At 40.8% G+C, this 21,574-nt stretch overlaps 1 protein-coding gene across 1 annotated transcript in view; it reads left to right on the top strand.

The window, feature by feature from the left end:
• The first annotated feature begins 10,729 nt into the window (after nucleotides 1-10,729).
• Cers3 (ceramide synthase 3) overlaps nucleotides 10,730-21,574 on the top strand; it is a 62,267-nt gene continuing 51,422 nt past the window's right edge. The window contains exons 1-2 of the mRNA XM_057756495.1: nucleotides 10,730-10,902; nucleotides 17,146-17,260. Coding sequence (XP_057612478.1) covers nucleotides 10,730-10,902; nucleotides 17,146-17,260 — 288 coding nt within the window. The remainder of the gene's footprint in view (nucleotides 10,903-17,145; nucleotides 17,261-21,574) is intronic.

Below are 21,574 nucleotides of genomic sequence, written 5' to 3'. Positions count from 1 at the left end.
TGTGTACACTTGACACAGCACGTGTGTGGAAGTGAGATAGGTATGTATGCTGTATGAATGTGTGTGTACACTTGACACAGCACGTGTGTGGAAGTGAGAGGATAACTTCAGAGAGTTGATTTTCTCTCTCCACATTTTTTATTGATTTTATTGAACTCTACATTTTTCTCTGCTCCCCTCCCTGCCTCTCCCCTCCCCTTGAACCCTCTCCCAGGGTCCCCATGCTCCCAATTTACTCGGGAGATCTTGTCTTTTTCTACTTCCCATGTACAGTAGATCCACGTGTGTCTCTCTTAGAGTCCTCATTGTTGTCTACGTTCTCTGGGATTGTGATTTGTAGGCTGGTTTTCTTTAGTTTATGTCTAAAAACAACTTATGAGTGAGTACATATGATATTTGTCTTTCTGGGTCTGGGTTACTTCACTCAATATGTTTTCTAGCTCCATCCATTTTCCTGCAAAATTCAAGATGTCATTATTTTTTTCCTGCTGTGTAGTACTTCATTGTGTAAATGTACCAATTTTCCTTATCCATTCTTCAGTCAAGGGACATTTAGGTTGTATGACAAACAATGCTGCTATGAACATAGTTGAGCTCATGTCTTTATGATGATTGAGCATCCTTTGTATATATACCCAAAAGTGGTATTGCTGGGTCTTGAGGAAGGTTGTTTCCTAATTTTCTAAGAAATCACCACACTGACATCCAAAGGGGCTGTACCAGCTTGCACTCCCACCACCAATGCAGAAGTGTTCCCTTTACCCCACAACCTCTCCAGCATAAGCTGTCATCAGTGTTTTTGATCTTGGCCATTCTTATAGGTGTAAAATGGAATCTCAGAGTTGTTTTGATTTGCATTTCTCTGATGACTAAAGATGTTGAGCATTTCCTTAAGTGTTTTTCAGCCTTTTTAGATTCCTTTGTTGAGAATTCTCTGTTTAGGTCTCTACTCTATTTTTTATTGAATTATTTGTTCTTTTGATTTTTTCATGAGTTCTTTGTATATTTTGGAGATCAGACCTTGTCTGATGTGGGGTTGGTGAAGATCTTTTCCCATTCTGTAGGCTGTTGTTTTGTCTTGTTGACCATGTCCTTTGCTTTACAGAAGCTTTTCTGTTTCAGGAGGTCCCATTTAGTAATTGTTTCTCTCAGTGTATGTGCTATTGGGGTTATATTTAGGAAGTATTCTCCTTTGCCAATGCATTCAAGTATACTTCCCACTTTCTCATCTATGAGGTTCAGTTTGGCTGGCTTTATGTTGAGGTCTTTGTTCCATTTGGACTTGAGTTTTGTGCATGGTGATAGATATGGATCTATTTTCATTCTTCTACATGTTGATATTCAGTTATGCCAGCACTACTTGTTAAATATGCTTTCTTTTTTCCATTATATTTTTTCTTCTTATCAAAAATCAGGTGTTTGAAAGTGTGTGGATTAATATCCAGGTCTTTGATTTGGTTCCATTGGTCCTCCTGTCTGTTTTTATGCCAATACCAGGCCGTTTTCAGTACTGTAGCTCTGTAGTAGAGGTTGAAGTCAGGGATTGTGATGCCTCCAGAAGTTCCTTTATTGTACAGGATTGTTTTGGCTATCCTGGGTCATTTGCTTTTCCAAATGAAGTTAAATACCATTCTTTTGAAGTCTGTGAAGAATTCTGCTGGAATTTTGATGAACATTGCATTGAATCTGTAGATTGCTTTTGGTATGATTGCCATTTTTACTATGTTAATTCTATCTACCCAAGAACATAGGAGATCTTTCCATTTTTCTGGTGTATTCTTCAATTTTTTTCTTTAAAGACTTAAAGTTCTTGTCATTTGTTTGGTTAGAGTTACTCCAAGATATCTTATGCTACTTGTGGCTATTGTCAAGGGTGTTGTTTCTCTGATTTCTTTCTCAGCCCATTTATTATCTGTTTAAAAGAGGGCTACTTTTTAAAATTAATCTTGTATGCTGCTACATTACTGAAGGTGTTTATAAATTTTAGAGTCTTGGTAGAAATTTTGGGGTCACTTAAACTATGTAAACTATCATATCATCAGCAAATACTAAGAGTTTGACTTCTAAATTTTAGAGTCTTGGTAGAAATTTTGGGGTCACTTAAACTATGTAAACTATCATATCATCAGCAAATACTAAGAGTTTGACTTCTTCTTTTCCAATTTGTATCCCCTTGATCTCCTTTTGTTGTCTTATTGCTCTAGTTAGAACCTCAAGAACTATATTGAATAGATATGGAGAGAGCGAACAACCTTGTCTTGTTCCTGATTTCAGTGGGATCACTGTGAGTTTCTCTCCATTTAGTTTGATGTTGGCTGTTGGAGTTTGGCAATGTTCCTTCTGTTTCTATTGTGTGGAACAATTTGAGGAGTATTGGTCTTAGTTCTATATATTGCCTTTATTATGTTTAGGTATGTTCCTTGTATCCCTGCTCTCTCCAAGACCTTTATCATAAAGAGATGTTGTATTTTGTTGAAGGCTTTTTCAGCATCTAATGAGATGATCATGTGGGTTTTTTTTCAGTTTGTTCATATGGTGGATTTCATTGACAGATTTTTATATGTTGAACCATCCCTGAATCTCTGGGATGAAGCCAACTTGATCCATGGTGGATGGTGATTCTGATGTGTTCTTAGATTCCAGTTGCCAGTATTTTATTTAGTATTTTTCCATCAATGTTCATGAATGAGATTGGCCTGTAATTCTCTTTCTTAGTAATGTCTTTATGTGGTTTGTGGTTTGAGTATTCAGGTAATTGTAGCCTCTTAAAAAGAGTTTGGCAATGTTCCTTCTGTTTCTATTGTGTGGAACAATTTGAGGAGTATTGGTCTTACTTCTTTGAAAATCTTGTAGAATTCTGAGCTGAAACCATCTGGTTCTGGTATTTTTTTGTTTGGGAGACTTTTGATGACTCTTTCTATTTCTTCAGCAGTTGTAGGTCTGTTTAATTTGCTTATCTGGCCTTGATTTAATTTTGGTAAGTGATATTTATCCAGAAAGTTGTCCATTTCCTTTAAGTTTTCCAATTTTGTGGAGTACAGGTTTTTGGAATATGACCTGATGATTGTATTTCCTCCATGTCTGTTGTTATGTCCCCTTTTTCATTTCTGATTTTGTTAATCTGGATATTCTCTCTCTGCCTTTTGGTTAGTTTGGATAAAAGTTTGTCTATTTTGTTGACTTTTCTCGAAGAACCAACTCTTTGTCTCATTGATTCTTTGTATTGTTTTCTTTGTTCCTATTTTGTTGATTTTAGCTCCCAATTTGATTGTTTCCTGCCATCTAGTTCTCTTGGGTGAGTTTGCTTCTTTTTGTTCTAAGGTTTTCAAATGTTCTGTTAATTCACTAGTGTGGGATTTTTCCAGCTTCTTTATGTAGGCATTTAGTGCTATGAACTTTCCTCTTAACACTGCTTTTATAAATTTGGGTATGTTGTGTAGTCATTTTCATTGAATTTTAGGAAGTCTTTATTTTCTCCCTTTATTTCATTTTTGACCCATTGATGACTCAGGTAAGCATTGTTTAAGTTCCACATGTTTGTAGGCTTTCTGAAATTAGTGTTGCTGTTGAATTCTAGTTTTAAGCCATGGTGATCTGATAACATACATGGGGTTATTCCAATTTTTTTTGTATCTGTTGAAGTTTGTTTTGTTGCCGAGTATGTGGTCAATTTTTTGAAAGTTCCATGAGGTGCTAAGAAGAAGGTATATTCTTTCATGTTTCGATTTAATATTTCTATAGATGTCTGTTAAGTCCATTTGAGTCATAACATCTGTTAGTTCCCTTATTCCTCTGTTTATTTTTTTGTCTGACTGACCTGTCCAGTGGTGAGAGGGAGTGTTGAAGTCTCCCCACTATTAGTGTGTGGGGTTTAGTTTATGATTTAAGCTTTAGAAATGTTTCTTTTACATATGAGGGTGCCCTTGTATTGGGGCATAGATGTTCAGTATTGATAGTTTCTTTTGATGGTTTTTTCCTGTGACTAATATGAGATGTCCTTCTTTGTCTCTTTTGATTGATTTTAGTTTGAAGTTTATTTTGTTAGGTATTAGGATAGCTATACCAGCTTGTTTCTTAGGTCCATTTGATTGGAAAAAAATTTCCCAACTGTTCACTCTAAGGTGATGTCTGTCTTTGAGGTTGAGGTGGGTTTCTTGTATGCAGAAGAAGGATGAATTCTGTTTTTGTATCCAATCTGTTAGCCTGTGTCTTTTTATAGGTGAGTCCACTTATATTAAGGGATATTAATGACCAGTGATTGCTATCTCCCGTTAATTTAGTTTTCATTGTTGGTGAGGTTAATTTGGTTTTTTTTTTTTTTTTTTTTTTTTCCTTCTTTGGGATTTGCTGTTGTGAGAGCATCAATTGTCTGTTTTTGTTGATGTAACTAACTTCCTTGGGTTGGAGTTTTCCTTCTAGTACTTTGTGTAGGGCTGGGTTTGTGACTAAGTATTGGTTAAATCTGGTTTTGTCATGGAATATCTTGTTTTGTCCTTCTATGGTGATTGAAGGTTTCTGGTTCCTGCCTACTCCCTCGGAGATCCCAGATTGAAATCTGGGCCTGCAGAGGTCCTGGCTCAGGCCTACTCCCTCAGAAGTCCTAGACTCATGTCCGTCCTGCAGAGGTTTCTGGTTCCTGCCTTGGAGGTCCCAGACTCATGCCCAGACCCTCAGAGGTCCTGGCCCCTCTCTCCATTTTTGAACAGGTTTCAGGGATTTAGCTCAGGTCACCATGCTTGTGTGGCACGAGCCTTTATGGCTGAGCCACCTTGCCAGCCCTGCCTTTGTTTTTAGAGCAGTAGCATAGGAAGGTTTAGCACAGATGGCTTTCCACTTCAGTAGTTTGCCGCTGTCCTTTCCTCTCAGGTATCAATGGGTGAACTATTGTAGCAGTTATCCAGTGCAGTTTTCTTTCTTCTCCATGTGCAGGCAGTAGTCAAGTTGTTATCAAAGATCTTTATGAAATGCCGTGTCGGGATCCAGCAACCTCTTATGCTGAACAAAATACAGAAACAAGAGACTCAGACCTTACATAGTGGTCATGATAACCACTATCAGATTAGAGACAAAGCAGGAGCAAAGTGGAAGAAGAAATGGGTAAGGGCTGTCAGGATCCTCCTGTCAGTATGATGGGACCATAAACTGGGCAAACGCTAGCTGGCCTGTCACCCTCAGTTATGCAGGGGTTCTTGCTTGCTCTTGCTTGTCTGTGTAGAGTGTTGAGCAAATCTCTACTGCAGACACCAAATGTAAGACTCACAGCCAGATTGGAGCTTCCCACTCTACTAAAGGAGGGTGTGGGAGATGCTGCCAGCTGGTTCTGGGATCTTGGCCACAGACAGGAGGATTTACCTGCTTGTTGGTGTCTTACACAAAAGGCATTATTGGAGATGACTCACATTCCTGAAGGAGCCAGATTTGGATGACAGAGGAACTAGGAAAAGAGGCAGGCCATGGCATGGGATTGAGAAACAGCAACTGCATTTTCAGGACTGCAGTAGCTTATGCAGGATAGCAGTTAAGGCTAGCACTGGCTTCTGCAGGCCTAGACATCCCAAGGAAGGCCTCAGATGGAGGATGCCCGCTTACATCCTCATGCTAATAAATAGAGGTGTCCCCACCGACTCCCATTTTGACAGTATTGCTGGCGCATATGGTAATGAGTTTTCATGTTCTCTGTGGGGAATGAGTACTGTCTTACCTCAAAGTGAACTGCCAAGTGTACTAGGTTCAGAGAGAGGTGACTCTGTTACTCTGAAGGCTGCCAGAGTTTTGTTTGCAGCTAGTGCAAGTTGTATCTTTAAGAGCCAGGAGAATATGATTTCTTTCCAGCTAAAAGCCTGAAATGGCTCAATGACTTGGAGGATCAGAGTAGACTCCCCTATCTGGAAGTGACTGCAGGTCCCATGCGTTCTCTGACGTTCTAAAGACTGTCTATCCTATCAGCACCCCCTTGGAGCACACGCAGGAGCAGTGCTGGGGGCTCCAGTTTCTCTATGGCCTACCAGTGTTTATCAGGCTTCATTATCACACCCAGTGCTGTAAAGTGACTATTTGAGTTTTCTTTCATGGCCAATAACGTAGAACTTTTCTTCTTGTGCTTATTGGTTACATGCATGTCTCAGGTAAAATGTTTATTCAGATACTTTATAAAGATGGGCTATTTGTCTTGTTATTAGTGGGTTGTAAGGGATTTTTGTGTATTTGAAATGTTAATCCCTTGGTACTGGGTGGTTCTGTGTGTCAACTTGACACAAGCTGGAGTCATCAGAGGAAGGAGCCTCAGTTGAGGAAATGCCTCCCTGAGATCCAGCTGTAAGGCATTTTCTCAATTAGTGATCAATGGGGAAGGGCCCAACCCATGGTGGGTGGTCTCATCCCTGGACTGCTGGCCCTGGGTTTTATAAGTCGTTAGGGTGAATAAGCCAGAGGTAGCAAGCCAGAAAGCAGCATTCTGCCATGGCCTCTGCATCAGCTCCTGCCTCCAGGATACTGCCCTGTTTGAGTTCCTGTCCTGACTCCTTTCAGTGATGAACAGCAATGCTGAAGTGTGAGCCGAGTAAACCCTGTCCTCCCCAACTTGATCTTTAGTCATGGTGTTTTGTCGTAGCAATGGAAACCCTGGCTAAGACACCCTTATTAGGCACATTTTTTCAGACACTCCCTGTTCTGTAGGTTCTTTACTCGTGTTCTTGGTGGTATCTATTGATGCACAGAAGACTTTAAGTGTGATCTATTTTGATCTACTTTTTCTCTTGTTGCTTATGCTTTGGGTGCCATCTCCAAAGGCCTGGCAAGCTCATCAAGATTCATGCCAACATTTTATTCTGAGAGTTGTATAACTCTGGGTCCTACATTTAGAGAGTTTTGAGTCCTTCTTGTCTTTGATATGAACAAAGGGCTCTGTGACCCTGATTCTGCAGTCACTGATGTTTGGTAGCAGCACCCAAGAAAAGAGTGCATAGTATGGATTGGTTTAGCTTCATTTCTAAGTTCGAGTTGCATTTTTCAGGGTCTGTCTTCTGCATCCTTTCTGACTTCTGTTACGTTGTCTCTTTCATTGACTATCATTATTTTGCATTACTGGGCATTAGAGTTACTATTGTTTTCGATAGCCTTGAAGTCACTGCAAGGATTTGTTCCTGTGTAATTTATAAGCTGCTTCTCCCAAGATGAAAAATCTGTTACTTTTTTTTTTTTTTGAGTTGTGTTATAGGAGCGAACAACTCATTTTATGTAGTGATTATTAAACAGTATTGGAAAAAAACCTAACTTACAGCATTGCTATTTGCTCCCAGCCCTGGTATTTTTCTTATTATCACAGCTAATAATGCCATAAAGCTGCCAAGGCAACTTCTTTAAAGATATGTGTGTCTTTACAACCAAGCTTGACTCTTTAGTTACTTTACCAAATAGGTTGTTGGCATTCGGTCACCACTGTCCACCCCCAGCTGCTTTATCAATTGTCATCACCCTTCCCTGGTTCAGACCTCATCAACTCTGACTGGGTTGTAATCTCCCTGAATTCAAGCATCACTCCCTCATCCCTTCCTTCTTTTCAGCCCCCAACCCCAACAGAGAATGCATAGGTATTGGTGGAAATATTCAACTGTATTTGCATGATTTGTCAGCTCCAGTTAGAAAGTATAGTGGAATGATAATCCATAAACAAAGTCACTTTTCTCCAAGGGCGTGGCTGTGCAGGTGTGGTTCTGATTGGGTTGGTGTCCCTCTCAACACTGGGCATAAGGTTGTGAAATCTAAGGACAGTGTGACCTGTGTTCCTAGCTAAATATTTATAGAAAAAAAATCAAAACAGTCTCAGTTTCAAAATGCTAGGATCAAAATGGCCATAGCCTCAATGGTGAAGTTAAAACATGCTGGTGATATCATGAAGTACACATTTCTTGGCAAACAGGAAATTGTTGAAATCTCTAAAATGGCAATATGCTCTTATATGCTAATGAGTTGACAGATAGTTAATGCACTAGGCAGGGCCCAAGAAAGACCAAGGCAGGATTAAAGGGTTTGGTCATCAGTCATACCTTTCAACTTCTGAGAAGGGCCAAGGGGCTTGGGTTAAATTCTTCTCCAGTGGCCAAAAATGACTTAATCATGCTTACACAGTGAAGTTTCAGTAAGAACAGAGGGCAGGTTTCCAAGGGCTTCAGGTATCTCCACATGGAGAGCATAAATGCTTAGTGCCCCTCATACATGCTTTGTCCAATACATGTCTTCTCTGCATCATTGATAATAAACCAATGTAAGTTCATTTTTCCTGAGTCTGGTGGGTTTTATGTGCCCTTAGATGTGTAGCTAGTTGTCAAAAAGCACAAGTCAAATAACCTGGGGCTTGAGGCTGACATCTGACCTGGGAGGGAGACAGCAGATTTGGGGTTGAGCCCACAGTAATTTCAGACTTGAGTTTGGTGAGAGGTCGCCCAGCAGGTGTTCAGTGCTGCAAAGCCGCCTGCTTGCTGCTGGAGAGGGATGCTTGCTGCTGGAGAGGGATGCTTGCTGCTGGAGAGGGATGCTTGCTGCTGGAGAGGGATGCTTGCTGCTGGAGAGGGATGCTTGCTGCTGGAGAGGGATGCTTGCTTGCTGGAGAGGGATGCTTGCTTGCACTCTGTGGTCACAAATGTCTCTGGGTTGATTGTTAGGACAGCAAAGGGAAGCGACAGAATCCAAGTTGCTTTTCAGCGCTGCTTGCTGTTGTCAGCTCCCTCTCTTGCTCTTCTCCCTTCTCCATTTCACTCATCTTCCTGCTCAGTCATCTTTCTAGGACTTACTCTTGCTGGGCCCAGTGTCTGTTTTTGCCTCTCAGAACCTTGTTGTTTTTTCTTTCTTTTCTAGTTAGGTTTCTTTCCTCTGTTTTTCTTTTCCTTTGATTGAAAATTAAATAGAGTCAAATAATATGTGCTCATTATGGTTTCCCCTCCCTCTACACCTCCCAGGTACTCTCCGCCTCCCCTCCCCTCTGGATCCACTCCCTTACTGTCTCTCATTAAAAAAGAACAGGCTTCTAAGGTATAATAATATAATTTAAAAAGTAAGATAAAACAAAAATAACACCTTGGAATTGGATAATTTTTTTTAAATTTCACTAGAATATTTATTCTACAAGAGTAAAATGTAAAAAAGTGAAAACTAATCTCAGTGTTCAAAAGAATAGAACTCTGCAGATATGTAAAGAAGCTATGACGAGTTCAAAACATCTCTAATTTTATGTTAAAGTCATTGATTTAATTCATTTTATCTTTTATAAAAACAAATGTTTTAAAAAGATAATTTTATGCATTTAGATAAAGTTAATTTTAGAAAACACATTTTTTAAATTATTTTTATTGTTTTTTAATTAAAATTTCCACCTGTCCCCGTTTCCCATTTCCCTCCCCCTCCTCCCAGATATTGCCCCCTCCCCCCACTCCCCTTTCCCTATCCCCACTCCTCTTCTCCTCCCCCCACTCCATTCCCCCTCCCTCTCGATACTGAAGCGCAGTACAAATTCCCTGCCCTGCGGGAAGACCAAGGTCCTCCCACTTCTATCTAGGTCCAGGAAGGTGATCATCCAAACAGGCTAAGCTCCCACAAAGCCAGTTCATGTATTAGGATCGAAACCTAGTGCCATTGTCCTTGGCTTCTCATCAGCCTTCATTGTCCGCCATGTTCAGAGAGGCCAGTTTCAACCCATGCTTATTCAGTCCCAGTCCAGCTGGCCTTGGTGGGCTCCCAAAAAATCAGTTCCACTGTCACAGTGGGTGGGTGGGAATTGGATAATTCTTATGGGTACCTAAAAAATTATGTGTTAAAGTTACTTGTTTTAGTCAGACTTGCCTTACCTACAATGCTGTTTGGCTCTTAAGATCAAGTCTTATCTATTAACTGCTGTGCACCCAGAACCTAGCGCAGTGCTTCACGGATAATGGAGTTCCCATAGATATAATTATTAATGTGGAGCCATGACTAAGTCTCCATAGATATAATTATTAACACAGAGCCATGCCCAGTGGCAAGGATTCGTAATCTTAGCTGTTAGGAAGCTGAAGCAGGAGGATCACAGGTTCAAGGCCTGCTTGAGCAACAAAATGAAAACAAGGCTGATCTATGCAACTTAGTAAGAATTAGCTTCAAAATGAAAAGGGGACTAAGGATGAATCGCACTGTAGAATCCTTGCCTAGCATGACTGAAGTCTGCAGACGAATCTCACTGTACACTCTTTGCCTAACATAAATAAAGTCCTCAGTTCAATCCCTACTACCATCAAAATAAAAATAAAAATAGAAAGATTACGGCTATGATCTCCTTTGAACTCCTGTCCCTTGTTTCCCAGGGAATGTTTTGAGGGTGCTAGTCAAATTTTATACACACATTGAAGCTTTCAGGGCATTGACTTTCAATACCTTGAAGTTGTAGCGCCTATTGAATCATTTCTACATCATGAATGATATTAGAGGAAAATAAATATCTGCACTGCCCGCTTGTGTGCTTCCTGAACTATGAAGGAGAGGGTGTTTAGCTTCAGTCCCCCACTCTGTAGTCCAAGCACTTCTGGGAGCACAGGATGAGATTTTCTTGTTAGATGCAGCAGAGGACCATGGGAGTTAGTATACTCCCTTTGTTATTTTCGGAATCCCGCTTTAGGTGTTTTCAAGGACAGCTCTCAACATTATCACAATTCTAAGTGCTGATCTGATGAGTCTAATGCGCTCTTTTCTTCATTTGTCTAGAATGTTTCAGAAGTTTAAAAACTGGTTCTGGCTGGAGAAATTCTGGCTTCCTCCGACAATAAAGTGGTCAGATCTTGAAGATCATGACGGGCTCGTCTTTGTTAAAGCTTCCCATTTGTACATGACGATTCCATATGCCCTTCTCTTGATGATCGTCAGATACTTCTTTGAAAAGTAAGTGGCACTTATGTTTCTCCCCTTCCCAACCCTCTCCCCTTTCTTTGCTAACTTTATCAAGTCCAAGATCTGATCCATATTGAGTCTCTTGTTCAGAGGCTGCAGATTTGGGTGCAACCTGTGCAATAAAATGCACATGAATATTATTTGCAAGCTGCAGAATTAGAGGTGTGAATACCATTGAGTGTTTTACAGTAAAAATAAAACATGGCTGAGACAGGGTCAGTCGGGTAGACGGCCATGATGAGTGCATAGTACAGGTGTATATAGAAATTTAACCGCGAATTGTATGGATTTATACAATTAGCGCTACTAATGACAAATTCCCAAAGGGACAGTGCTAGACAAATCTTCTTCTTGAAGATGAGCCATTATTCTAGAATGCCTGGAAAATACCCGAAGTGTCTCATTAAGGAGCAGACCAAATGCCTCTGCATAGCATAGCTTAATTTTAAGTGGTGTAGCTGCCCTTTCTTCCCAAGCATAAGGAAATCATAATACAACACTAATTTGGTTTCTCAGAAAATAGTAAACTTTTTTTCGTGGCTTAATTTTGTAGATAGTTCTTCCAGCCTCGTATTAAAACTGTACTAGTGTTCTGACAACAGGAAGCAAATGTTCATGGGTAGTTTCTGTGGTGGACTCTGCTATGAGCACATTACTGTTTGAATGGCAAGAGCTGGAGAAAGTGATGCCAGCCTGGTACAGATCAAGTAGCCCAAGATCACATGGGAAACAGACCATGTGTTTATAACCATTTTCAGGGTCCTTGTCTTGAGAGTTTATTTGACCGGTTCTAGCTTGTGGACTTGCCGAAAACTTTCTGTGTGAACAGTAGCTTCACTTGGTTAAAAATACACTGTTGCTACTGAAAAGAGACCCTGGCCTGCCACTGAACTGTAGCTGAGTGCATTGGAAAAATATCCTTCCCTTAAAGATACTTATTTTTATGTATGTGTACATGTTTACAGCACATGTATCTTTGTGCCTGCACAGTCCAGAAGAGGGCATTGGATCCCCTGCTAAGGCTGGAATTATGGGTACCTGTGACCTGCACTATGTAGGTGCTGGGAATTGAATTTGGCTCAAGCAGCAAGCACTTTTAACTACTGAGCCCTCTCTCCAGCTCCTGTCCTTCTTCCTAACAGTTACTTCTACTTTCTACAGACATAGTTCGATTTTCCAAATAATGCATAAGGAAAATGAAATTTTCCCGTGGACATCCAGATTAAAAAATGACCATAGCTGCCCGGGACTGTTCACTGGCTGAAATTCTTTTCTGCATAAAACCAGCCAAAAGATTAGCAAAAATATTCAGAGTCAACACTTTGACGATTTTACAAAGATTCATGACAACACAGGGAGTGTCGTCTAAGAAAAACAGTCGAGTCCTGGCAAGAACAGTGAGATCTATGGAATTTTAGCTGCCCTTTCTCTGTCAGAGAACAGCTACGAGCTCAGGCAGGTGTCAAAGTTCACTACTTTAATCACAGTACTGGAGGGGTGGGGGCAGAGGTAGGAGGATCTCTGTAAGTTTAAGGCCAGCCGGGTCTACATAGCTAGTTCCAAACGAGACAGGGATACATAGTGACACTCAAAACCAAAACAAACAAACAAAAGCTCACATGCACAGTACATGTAGAGTGAACCCTTGCAGTTTGTCTTCCACTGAAAGGAGAGTTGGAAGTCTTTCAAAACATTATTGTAGAGAACTGTCATCACCTGGCTGTCTAGTAAGTACAAGCTGTAATGCTGCTGTTGTATTAGGCCTTCCTCAGAGTTTACTTCAGGTATTTTTAAGGGTTTTTTCCTCAGAATATGGTTATCAGAAACAATTAAAGGTAATTAACTGCTTGAGGAAATAATAATTCGCTCAAAAATTAGACTAAGCAAAAAATTCAAAATGAAAAGCAGAGACTTGAGATGTCTGGAAGGGTGGGAGTCCTTGAAAATCTCTGACATGTTTTTGGAAATATTGAAGGTCCAGTTGATGTTTGGGTCCAGGCAAGACTCCAGAAGTCCCTAAGCTCTTACCCCCACATGACTTCAATGCCCCCATAAGGAAACAGTGCACACTAAGGCAGACTCCTGCTGTCTGGCTGTGAGTGGATGCTGCCGCCCGCTACATAGGCAGAGCTGCAGCAGCCCAAGAGACTTGCTGGCCCTGGGTGTTGAAGGAAGCCTTTGTTCATTCACTAGCTGGGGAGCAACCACACATGCTAGAGATTCAGCACCCACACACAACACAGGACAGGACATATAGTTTAGGGTTTTGAAGTGACTCAACACACAAATAGGCCAACTGGACAAAGCAAACTGTGATGGGTAGGCGACATGAGGCCAAGAGTCACCCACCTAACACACCATAAAATCTGAGCAGTCATGCGAAACTTGGGAAATCATGGTACATACACAGAAGACAGTGTCTTTGGGGAAGCCCAGGTGTTGCACTTACTGGGCTAAGAATTTAGAATTTGCTGTTTGAAAAATTTTCAAAGAATTAGAGACAACCATGCTTGAGAACAAAACAAAAACAGGAGCACAATATCTCACCAAATCACCATAGTAATAAAATAATAGAAATTATAAATCAAAGACAAAAAACTGAGAGGTTGCAACATTTAAAATAGGTACGACTGAAGTGAAAAATAAGATTGTAAAGGTTTTGATAAGTTATACTGCTTACGGGCCTTAAAAATCTACCAAGTTAATATGATTGTATTTTCACTTGTAAAATTATTTTTATACTCTTTGTTTATTTGCATAAAATAATAATAAATCTGTTGATTAGAACATAGTATATAAGGATATGATTTATGTGATAAGACAAAGGAAAAAAGAATGGAATTTTTGTATCCCACTGAAAGTAATCTGCTATCAATTTGAACCAAAATGTTATAAATTCAGATGTATATTATAATCCCAAAATAATCACTGAGAAAATAATTTTAAAAATAGTAAGAGATAAGGGGATTTAAATGGCATACTAGAAAACATCTCACATGAAAGAGGAGAGTAATAAATTAATAAAACAGAAAATGACACACACACACAAAACAAGTAGCCACATGGCAAGTAGAAAATCCTTTCTACTCAGTAATAAAATGTAAATAAATTACATGCTCTAATTTAAAAGTATGCTTGGAAGAAAAGACAGAAAAACATGCTCTGTCTATATGGAGCACACAAGAATCACACATGCTCGTAGGTTGAAAGGACAGGGACAGAGTGCTATCTATCCACTAAGGCAGTGGCTCAGAGAGAGCTCGAGCGGCTACATTCTAAGACAAACTTAACTGCATCAATCCTCAAAGTGTTAGTACAAAGGATGTTTTAAGAAGATATAATAATTATAAACAAGGGTGTATATACCAGTAGAGTCCTAGCACATGAAGCAGAACTGATGTTATAAAAGGGAGACATAGACAACACTACAGTAATAGCTTTTCGGTGGTGGGGCTGCGTTTTTGTTTGTCAGTGCTGTCGTTGAACCTAGGGCCTCGTGCATGCTAGCAGGTTCTCTACCTTATCCCAACCCAATAGTTGAGGGCTTTCTTCCAATAATAGCTAGAATAACTAGGCAGGAGATTGGAAAGAAAATAGGTTTAATTATAGACCATCAGACTTAGCAAGCATCTCTAGAACACTCCCTCCAACAACAGCAGGTCCACGCTCTTCTCTTGTGCACAGAGGGCACTCCCATGACATACTATGTACCAGGCCCCAAACAAATTTCTGTGAATATGATGGGGTGGCAACTATACATAGGGAGGGAAGCTAGAAACTAATAACAGAAAGACATGGGGAAATTAGTGAATAAGTGAAAATGACAACATACTTCTTTTTAAATTGTTTTTATTGAGCTATATATTTTTCTCCACTCCCCTCTCTCCCTCTCCCCTCCCCTTCTGCCCTCTCCCATGGTCCCTATTCTCCCAATTTACTTAGGAGATCTTGTCTTTTTCTACTTTCCATGCAGATTAGATTGTATGTCTCTCTTAATGTCCTCATTGCTGTCTAGGTTCTCTGGGATTGTGATTTGTAGGCTGGTATTTCTTTGCTTTTGTTTAAAAGTCACTTATGAGTGAGTATATATGATATTTGTCTTTCTGGGTCAGAGTTACCTCACACTCAATATGATGTTTTCTAGATCCATCCATTTGCCTGCAAATTTCAAGATGTCATTATTTTTTTCTGCTGTGTAGTACTCCATTGTGTAAATGTATCACATTTTCCATATCCATTCTTCAGTCAAGGGACATTTAGGTTGTTTCCAGGTTCTGGCTATGACAAACAATGCTGCTATGAACATAGTTGAGCACATGTCCTTGTGGTACAATTGAGCATCCTTTGGATATATACTCAAAAGTGGTATTATTGGGTCTTGAGGAAGGTTGTTTCCTAATTTTCTGAGAAATTGCCATACTGATATCCAAAGTAGCTGCCTCGGGCCTGCTCTGGCAGAGGTTGGTGGCTCAAGCCTGCTCTGGTGGAGGTCACTGGCTTAGGCCTGTTCCTGCAGAGGTCCCTCGGAGGTCCCTGCCTCATGTGTGCACACATGGTCCTACAGAAGCCTCTCGGTCAGGCCTGCTCCTTCAGTGGTCACTCTCTTGTAGCTGCTCCTGTGGAGGTTGCTTCAGGCAAATTTTTTTGGTTGTGAGCCTAGCCTTTAATGTCTGAGCCATCTCTCCAGCCCTTTAGGCAAATTTTTTAAGGCTTGCAATCTAAGCACAGTTACTAAAAGCCCATATGTTGAATCTCCATCATAAATGTACATGTGATCCTAGCTGCATTCAGTAGCAAAATGATTGAATCTTAATATTAACACTGCATTTGGATTAACCATTCTTACTAGCCTTCAATTAGCCATGTACACTTAGTTTTATATTTATACTTAATTGGATAATCTGTTAAATATCCAGAAGGTTCTGTTAATCTTGTCCTTGGCAAGCCAAGCTACAACACACTTCTTAATAACCAGTCTAAGAAGGGATCACAAGGTAAACTAGACATATTTTTACCTGAATGAAAAAGAGCATACTGTACTAGAACTTTCTGGAATGTGGAAGTAGTAGATCTGGAAGGAGTTTTCAGCTTCAAGACCTTCTATTTAAAAATGAAGGATTAATTCATTTCCACCTTAAGAAATTAGAAAAATAAGATGAAACTCAAATTGGAGCAGAAGTTAGGAGTAATAACAATTCTATTGTAAATGAATAGAAGCAGCTATGCACCCAGTATGATTTCTGCAGCCAATAAAACCAAGCTCCTGGGGGACTTGGGGGTAACTGGAAACATGACATGCTATTAACAGGAATGTGAAAAGGTACAGCTTCTTTGGAAAGCAAAATTTCAATTTATTAGAAAGCAGTGAACACTAAATTTAGTCCATGGTGGTCTTAAAGTGAAGTTCTGAATACAATAGTTCGTACTAGTCCTCAGTCTTGCAATGTATGTATTCAGATTCACAATGAAATGACTTTTGAACTGTGTATTGCATTGTGTGTTCTTAAAGTTTTTTTTTGTGCATAGGTCTGAAAATTTTCTCTCTTTGAACTTAGATGTGGCATGCTTTATTATCATTTTATGGTTTGTCTTTTGAAACTCTGTAGCTTAAGCTACACCATAACTCATTGTGTAGCACAGGCTGGCCTCAGACTCACTGTTATCTTTCTCCTTCACCCTCCCAAGTGCTAGGTTCTAGTCATAAGCACCATGCCCAGCTTTCTCCTTGGAACATTTGATGAGCAGAGATTGACTGTACATAGCTCCCTCCATGGACAATGTGTATTAGTCAGATTTCCATTGCTATAACAAAATACCCAAAGCAATTAATTTATAAAGCAAACGTGTGTTCCAATTGAACAATTGAAGTTGGGTGACCTTAGTGCTTCAGCTCTGGTGAGATATTATAGCATAGCAGGAACTGTGGTGGAGTGGACTGCTTACCTCCGGAGGAAGAAAGCAAATGGAGAGTCTGAGGTTCTACGATCCCCTTGGAAGACCTTTGACTTCAGGCCTTCCTACTAGGCCTGTCTCTTGATGGTTTACACACAGCTTCTAATAGCACACACTATGGACTCAACTTTTCAGTGGGGACCATTGGGTACATTCCATGTCCATACTAGAACAGTGCAAGCAAATGCCTGAACTTTCCTTGGACACCTAAAGGAACAGCCTGGGTTCTCTGGGGGGGCCGTGGGCTTCTTACATCTCAAACCTTCTTCTCATATTTTGTAGGTTCGTTGCCACACCTCTAGCAAATGCGTTTGGCATTCGAAAGGCAGTGCATAAAATTAAGCCAAATGCCATCTTAGAGAATTTTTTCAAGCATTCCACAAGTCAACCATCACATGTAAGTAAAAATTCTTTGCTTGTAGACTTAAGGACTTGCTTTCTTAATGGGCTAATCATCTTGACTTAACCATCAGAGGATTTGATTCATTGATTCATTGCTGTTGATGGTTTCTGTAACACCTCAAATGTTAGAAAATCTAAATATGTATTATAAAATTAGACATTAATAGTTAAAGTTTTGCTTTCAGCTGTAGTATCACACTTTAGCAGTCAACACCATGGTTTATATAAAAATAGCAATTTAAGCTAGGTGCTGCGGCTTACACTTGTAATCAGGACTGCAGAGCCTGAGGCAGAAGCATCACCATGAGTTTGGCCCTGGCATGGGCTGTGTAGTGACTCCAGGGACAGCCCGAGATACACAGTGAGATCCTGTCTTAAAATCACGAATAAATAAATAAGTCATAATATCACAATTTCATTTTAATTAATTAATTAATTAATTTTATATCCCAACCTCACAATCTCATTTTAATGTTAGATTTTAAACATTTTCATAGAAAAAGCCACACCTGATACTTTTGATGATTGTAGCTATATCAAAATACATCCTGAAGTCTCCATGAGTCACTTTTCACACTTGCTCCTGTTTTATCCAAGGCCTCAACATACCCAGAAACATGCAGATGCCCTGATTTCTCTCCAGAAGTAGAATTTTCAAGAGCATCACGATTATTTCACAATACAAAGTATCATTGTGTGGTGCAGTTTATGTGTCGCAGAACAATTTATTTCTTAGTTATAAAGTCATGGCCAGGCACCCAGTTTTATTATATTGCATAGATAAATGGCAGGCAAAACAGGCTTTCCTCCAAAGCGACAGTACGCTGAGTATAAAGACAACCCCCACCTACCATTTTAAAGATCAAGACTGTGTGCTATCAACCTTTTGGGGGGAGTTTTGAGCCATTTAAACTTCATTTGATGAATCAAGTTGTGCTTATCAGCTAGGGATGTCATTGCTCTGGGGGAGTCCTTGCACAGGGAGGTGTGCTAATGTTCAACATGAAGCCTAGAGTGTAGTATGTGGCTGCTTTTATCAACAAAGACAGTCTGACAACCTACAGCTGCCTGTTTTCTGTCTTCATGTGCCCTAAGTAACCTTGGTCACCCATTTAAATCCTTTGGTTTCCACTGGTGATATGTGAAAAACTGGGACTTGAAAGGGTATGTGTGCGTGCACACTTGTGCCATGTGCATGTGAAGGTCAGAGGACAACTTTTGGAGTCAGTTCTGTCCTCCCACCTTGGGCTGCAGGCATATTAAACTGAGGTCATTATAATCACCTGGCAAGCTCTTTTACCTGCCAAGTCATCTTGACCCCTCTGAAGAGTAAGATGTCTAAAATAATTGCGAAAGATTGCTCGCTGTGGAAAGAAAACGGCTGTGTGACCGTTAAAGAAAGTTGGAGGAGAACTAGAGAAGGTGATGTTCATGGCCGAGCTGAGGAAGAGAAGGTCCAGCAAAAGGAAGCAGCTACCCTGCAGCTAGTAAGCAGCCGTACCAGGAACAGGAGGAGCCCAGCCTGTACAGCCCATACTCCCCCAGTGCTCTTTCAACTCCCAGAGACTTCGTCATCTGTCCACAGCATGGGAGGTCCTGCTCAGCATGGATAAAACCCAGGCATGTCGATCAAGTTCAAGAAAAGACGTCATACATCACCCCACAGTATTGCTGAGCTTCATCTACTAAACCATGGAGATGATGGGAAAGGTTCCTGATTCTCAGTGCTCCTGGCTCACAAAAAGACATGGATTTGTGTAGCAGATCCTGATAGCAAGAAAAACACCCGTTCCTAAAGGTTCCAGAACTTAGGAAGATAAACTATGACTCAGGGAAGCAAAGTTGTGCCTGGCTAGTGGTGCAGATGTGGAAACAAACTGTCACGAGGCTGTCCTGGGCTTTGGTTGGCACCGTACTGATAGCTTTTTCTTCATTTCTAGATGAAGTTGAAAGCAAGTTTCTGAATAAACTAAAAATGGTTTTATGTAGTCAAGATATGAGTGTAACCACACAATCATCGGCTAATCCCAGATGACAGAGCAGTCACTCCTGTAGGGGACACCTAAACCCGAGGCTTCTTCTCCAGCTGTATATTGTACCAATAAAAACAGCAGCATTTCAGAGTGACCAAGGGTGTCTAGCCTGTGGTGTGACATTGTCATCTACGAATATGTAGGGCCCATTCATAGCTTTCTTGAGACACAGGCAGCCCTGAAGCCGCAGTGAGTTATGTGCAGTGTGTACAGCATCCGTCTTGGGCTCCTTGATTCACCTTCTTGTATGATGCTTGGCCCACAGAAGTAAAGGTCAAAGATAAGAATGGGAAGTTTATGCCGTCACTTTTGTGTCTGTCACACAGAGTTCTATGGACTATTTTAAAAGATGCCTTCTCAACAGAGACTATCTCCAGAGACTAACCCTTCCTTCTTGATTGTGCTTGCTTCCATCCTGTAGCAACTTGAACTCTTATCTGCATTTTAGGTGCTAGCTTTGTGTGTTAATAGAACGTATCTTGAAGCTTTTGTGTGCAAGGCTCCTCTCTCAAAAAAGATCTAAGTATAGAAGGCCAATATTGTCAAGGTGGGCTTTCCGCTAGGCGCCTCCACTTTCCAGCCACATAAGGGTGCTATCTTCTAGATGCATGTACCAAGCTGGTGTGATTGGTGTAAGACCTGAGAAAGTTCCAGAAAGAAGACAATGACTTGATTGCTTTGCTCACTGCTGAATCTCTAACACCTAAAATTGTACTTGGTTTACCACTAAGTAGTGGTTCTTTGAGTGTTTTGGGGTGAGTGGTTGAATAAAATATTTAAGTGATAAAGTGAGACCCAGTGCGCTTCCCTTGTAAGAATATGAAATATAGTGTGCTGGCTGCTCAGAATAGGCCGGTGACAGAAGATGGACAAAACATCAGCATTTGAATTACAATCTGTTTTGGGGAATCAATAAGCTTTTAAGTTATTTTAGAAGTAAGGAAGTATGTATTTTTTTACTTAGTACATGGTTTTCAGCCCGCGGTCATTTTTCTGTTGTGGATATAAAGGTTTCCAGCGTTGGCAGTGCTGGGCTATGATCCCAAGCCTCTCCTGTGAGGGAGGTGACAGATGCTTTTATATAACGCCACTTTTCACAGGGCAGAGGGAAGTGCTCAAGGCTCCCTGAGTAGGGGCAGCGGGGTCAGGTCTTTGGTTTTCAGCTTCCTGTCTTCACCACCACCTTCTGTTGCCTGGATCCCTGGAATACCCTTTTCCTCCATGCAGAGAGTATGAACCTGGCGCCTCCTGTGTTGGAGTGTCATCCTGCCATCTCGTCTGACCTGGGGTGTGAGACTTTTGCTGTGGAAAGCAGAAGCCCAGCCTGGAAGGGCAGCATGGGCACATGGACAAACGGGATGCCTCCCCCCTGCTCACTCATTATTATGCCGGTAGAGGTAGATATCAGTGAACAGCTGTCTGTTCAGTCTTCTCAAAGAAACAAAACAAAACAACCAACAGTAACAGAATCCCTGACCTATAAAAGGGTGTGAAAGGGGCTACTTTGTGGGGAAACAGTAATATTGGTGTGTTCTGTTCTCTGTTGTCTCTTTCCTTTTCTTCAGGTTAGTGAAGGGCCTGCCACTCAGTAGAGATCTAAAACTGTTCACTCTTCTGCCGGTGTTCAGCTTGTGGCTTCTGGCGACTGTGCGCTGTAGTCCTGGTCTCTAGATGACTTTGTGGTCCTTACAAGATAAATATAGCAGAGGCCATCTGCCTGGTCCTGACCTGCTGGGTGAGCAGCTGTCTGGCCCACAAGCAGGTTTTGTTTGACACCACCCCCCCCCCCGAGTTCTCATTTGCAGTCAGCTCTGCAAATGTAAAGCTCTGATTAATAATATAAAAGGTAGTTTCACATCGAAATTCTAGGACTGTATTTCCTCTCTGGAAATACAGCTTGGTCTTAGCTGGTCCTTTGGGGTGGGATCTGCTGGGCCATGTTTTTTCCTGTCCATCAGCTGCAGCTGTGTCTTGGGCTGGAAGCTGACAGCTTTAGGCAATTTGATTTTTTGTTTCATTTTTATAACAGAATTAAGAGGAAATTTTCTTATATTAGAAAATGAATGCTCAAGAGATCAGGGCCATTTCAAAAACTTGGTATAGAGCATGTTCCTTGTGAAAGCAGAGAGCATTAGTTATCGTGGGTCTAATGGACAGAACATACCTGTTAAAATCTCACTGCAAAATGGACCTGGCCCTCTTGGCCATTCCTGTTTCCTTTCTGACTCTAGCAGACCCTGGAATTTGTCACCTTTGGGCAGTAATTTATCATCTTT

The sequence above is a fragment of the Chionomys nivalis genome, chromosome 23 (genome assembly GCF_950005125.1).
Source record: "Chionomys nivalis chromosome 23, mChiNiv1.1, whole genome shotgun sequence".
NCBI lineage: Eukaryota > Metazoa > Chordata > Mammalia > Rodentia > Cricetidae > Chionomys > Chionomys nivalis.
Note: the sequence above shows the minus strand (reverse complement) of the source record. Positions and strands in the feature narration are given on the sequence as shown.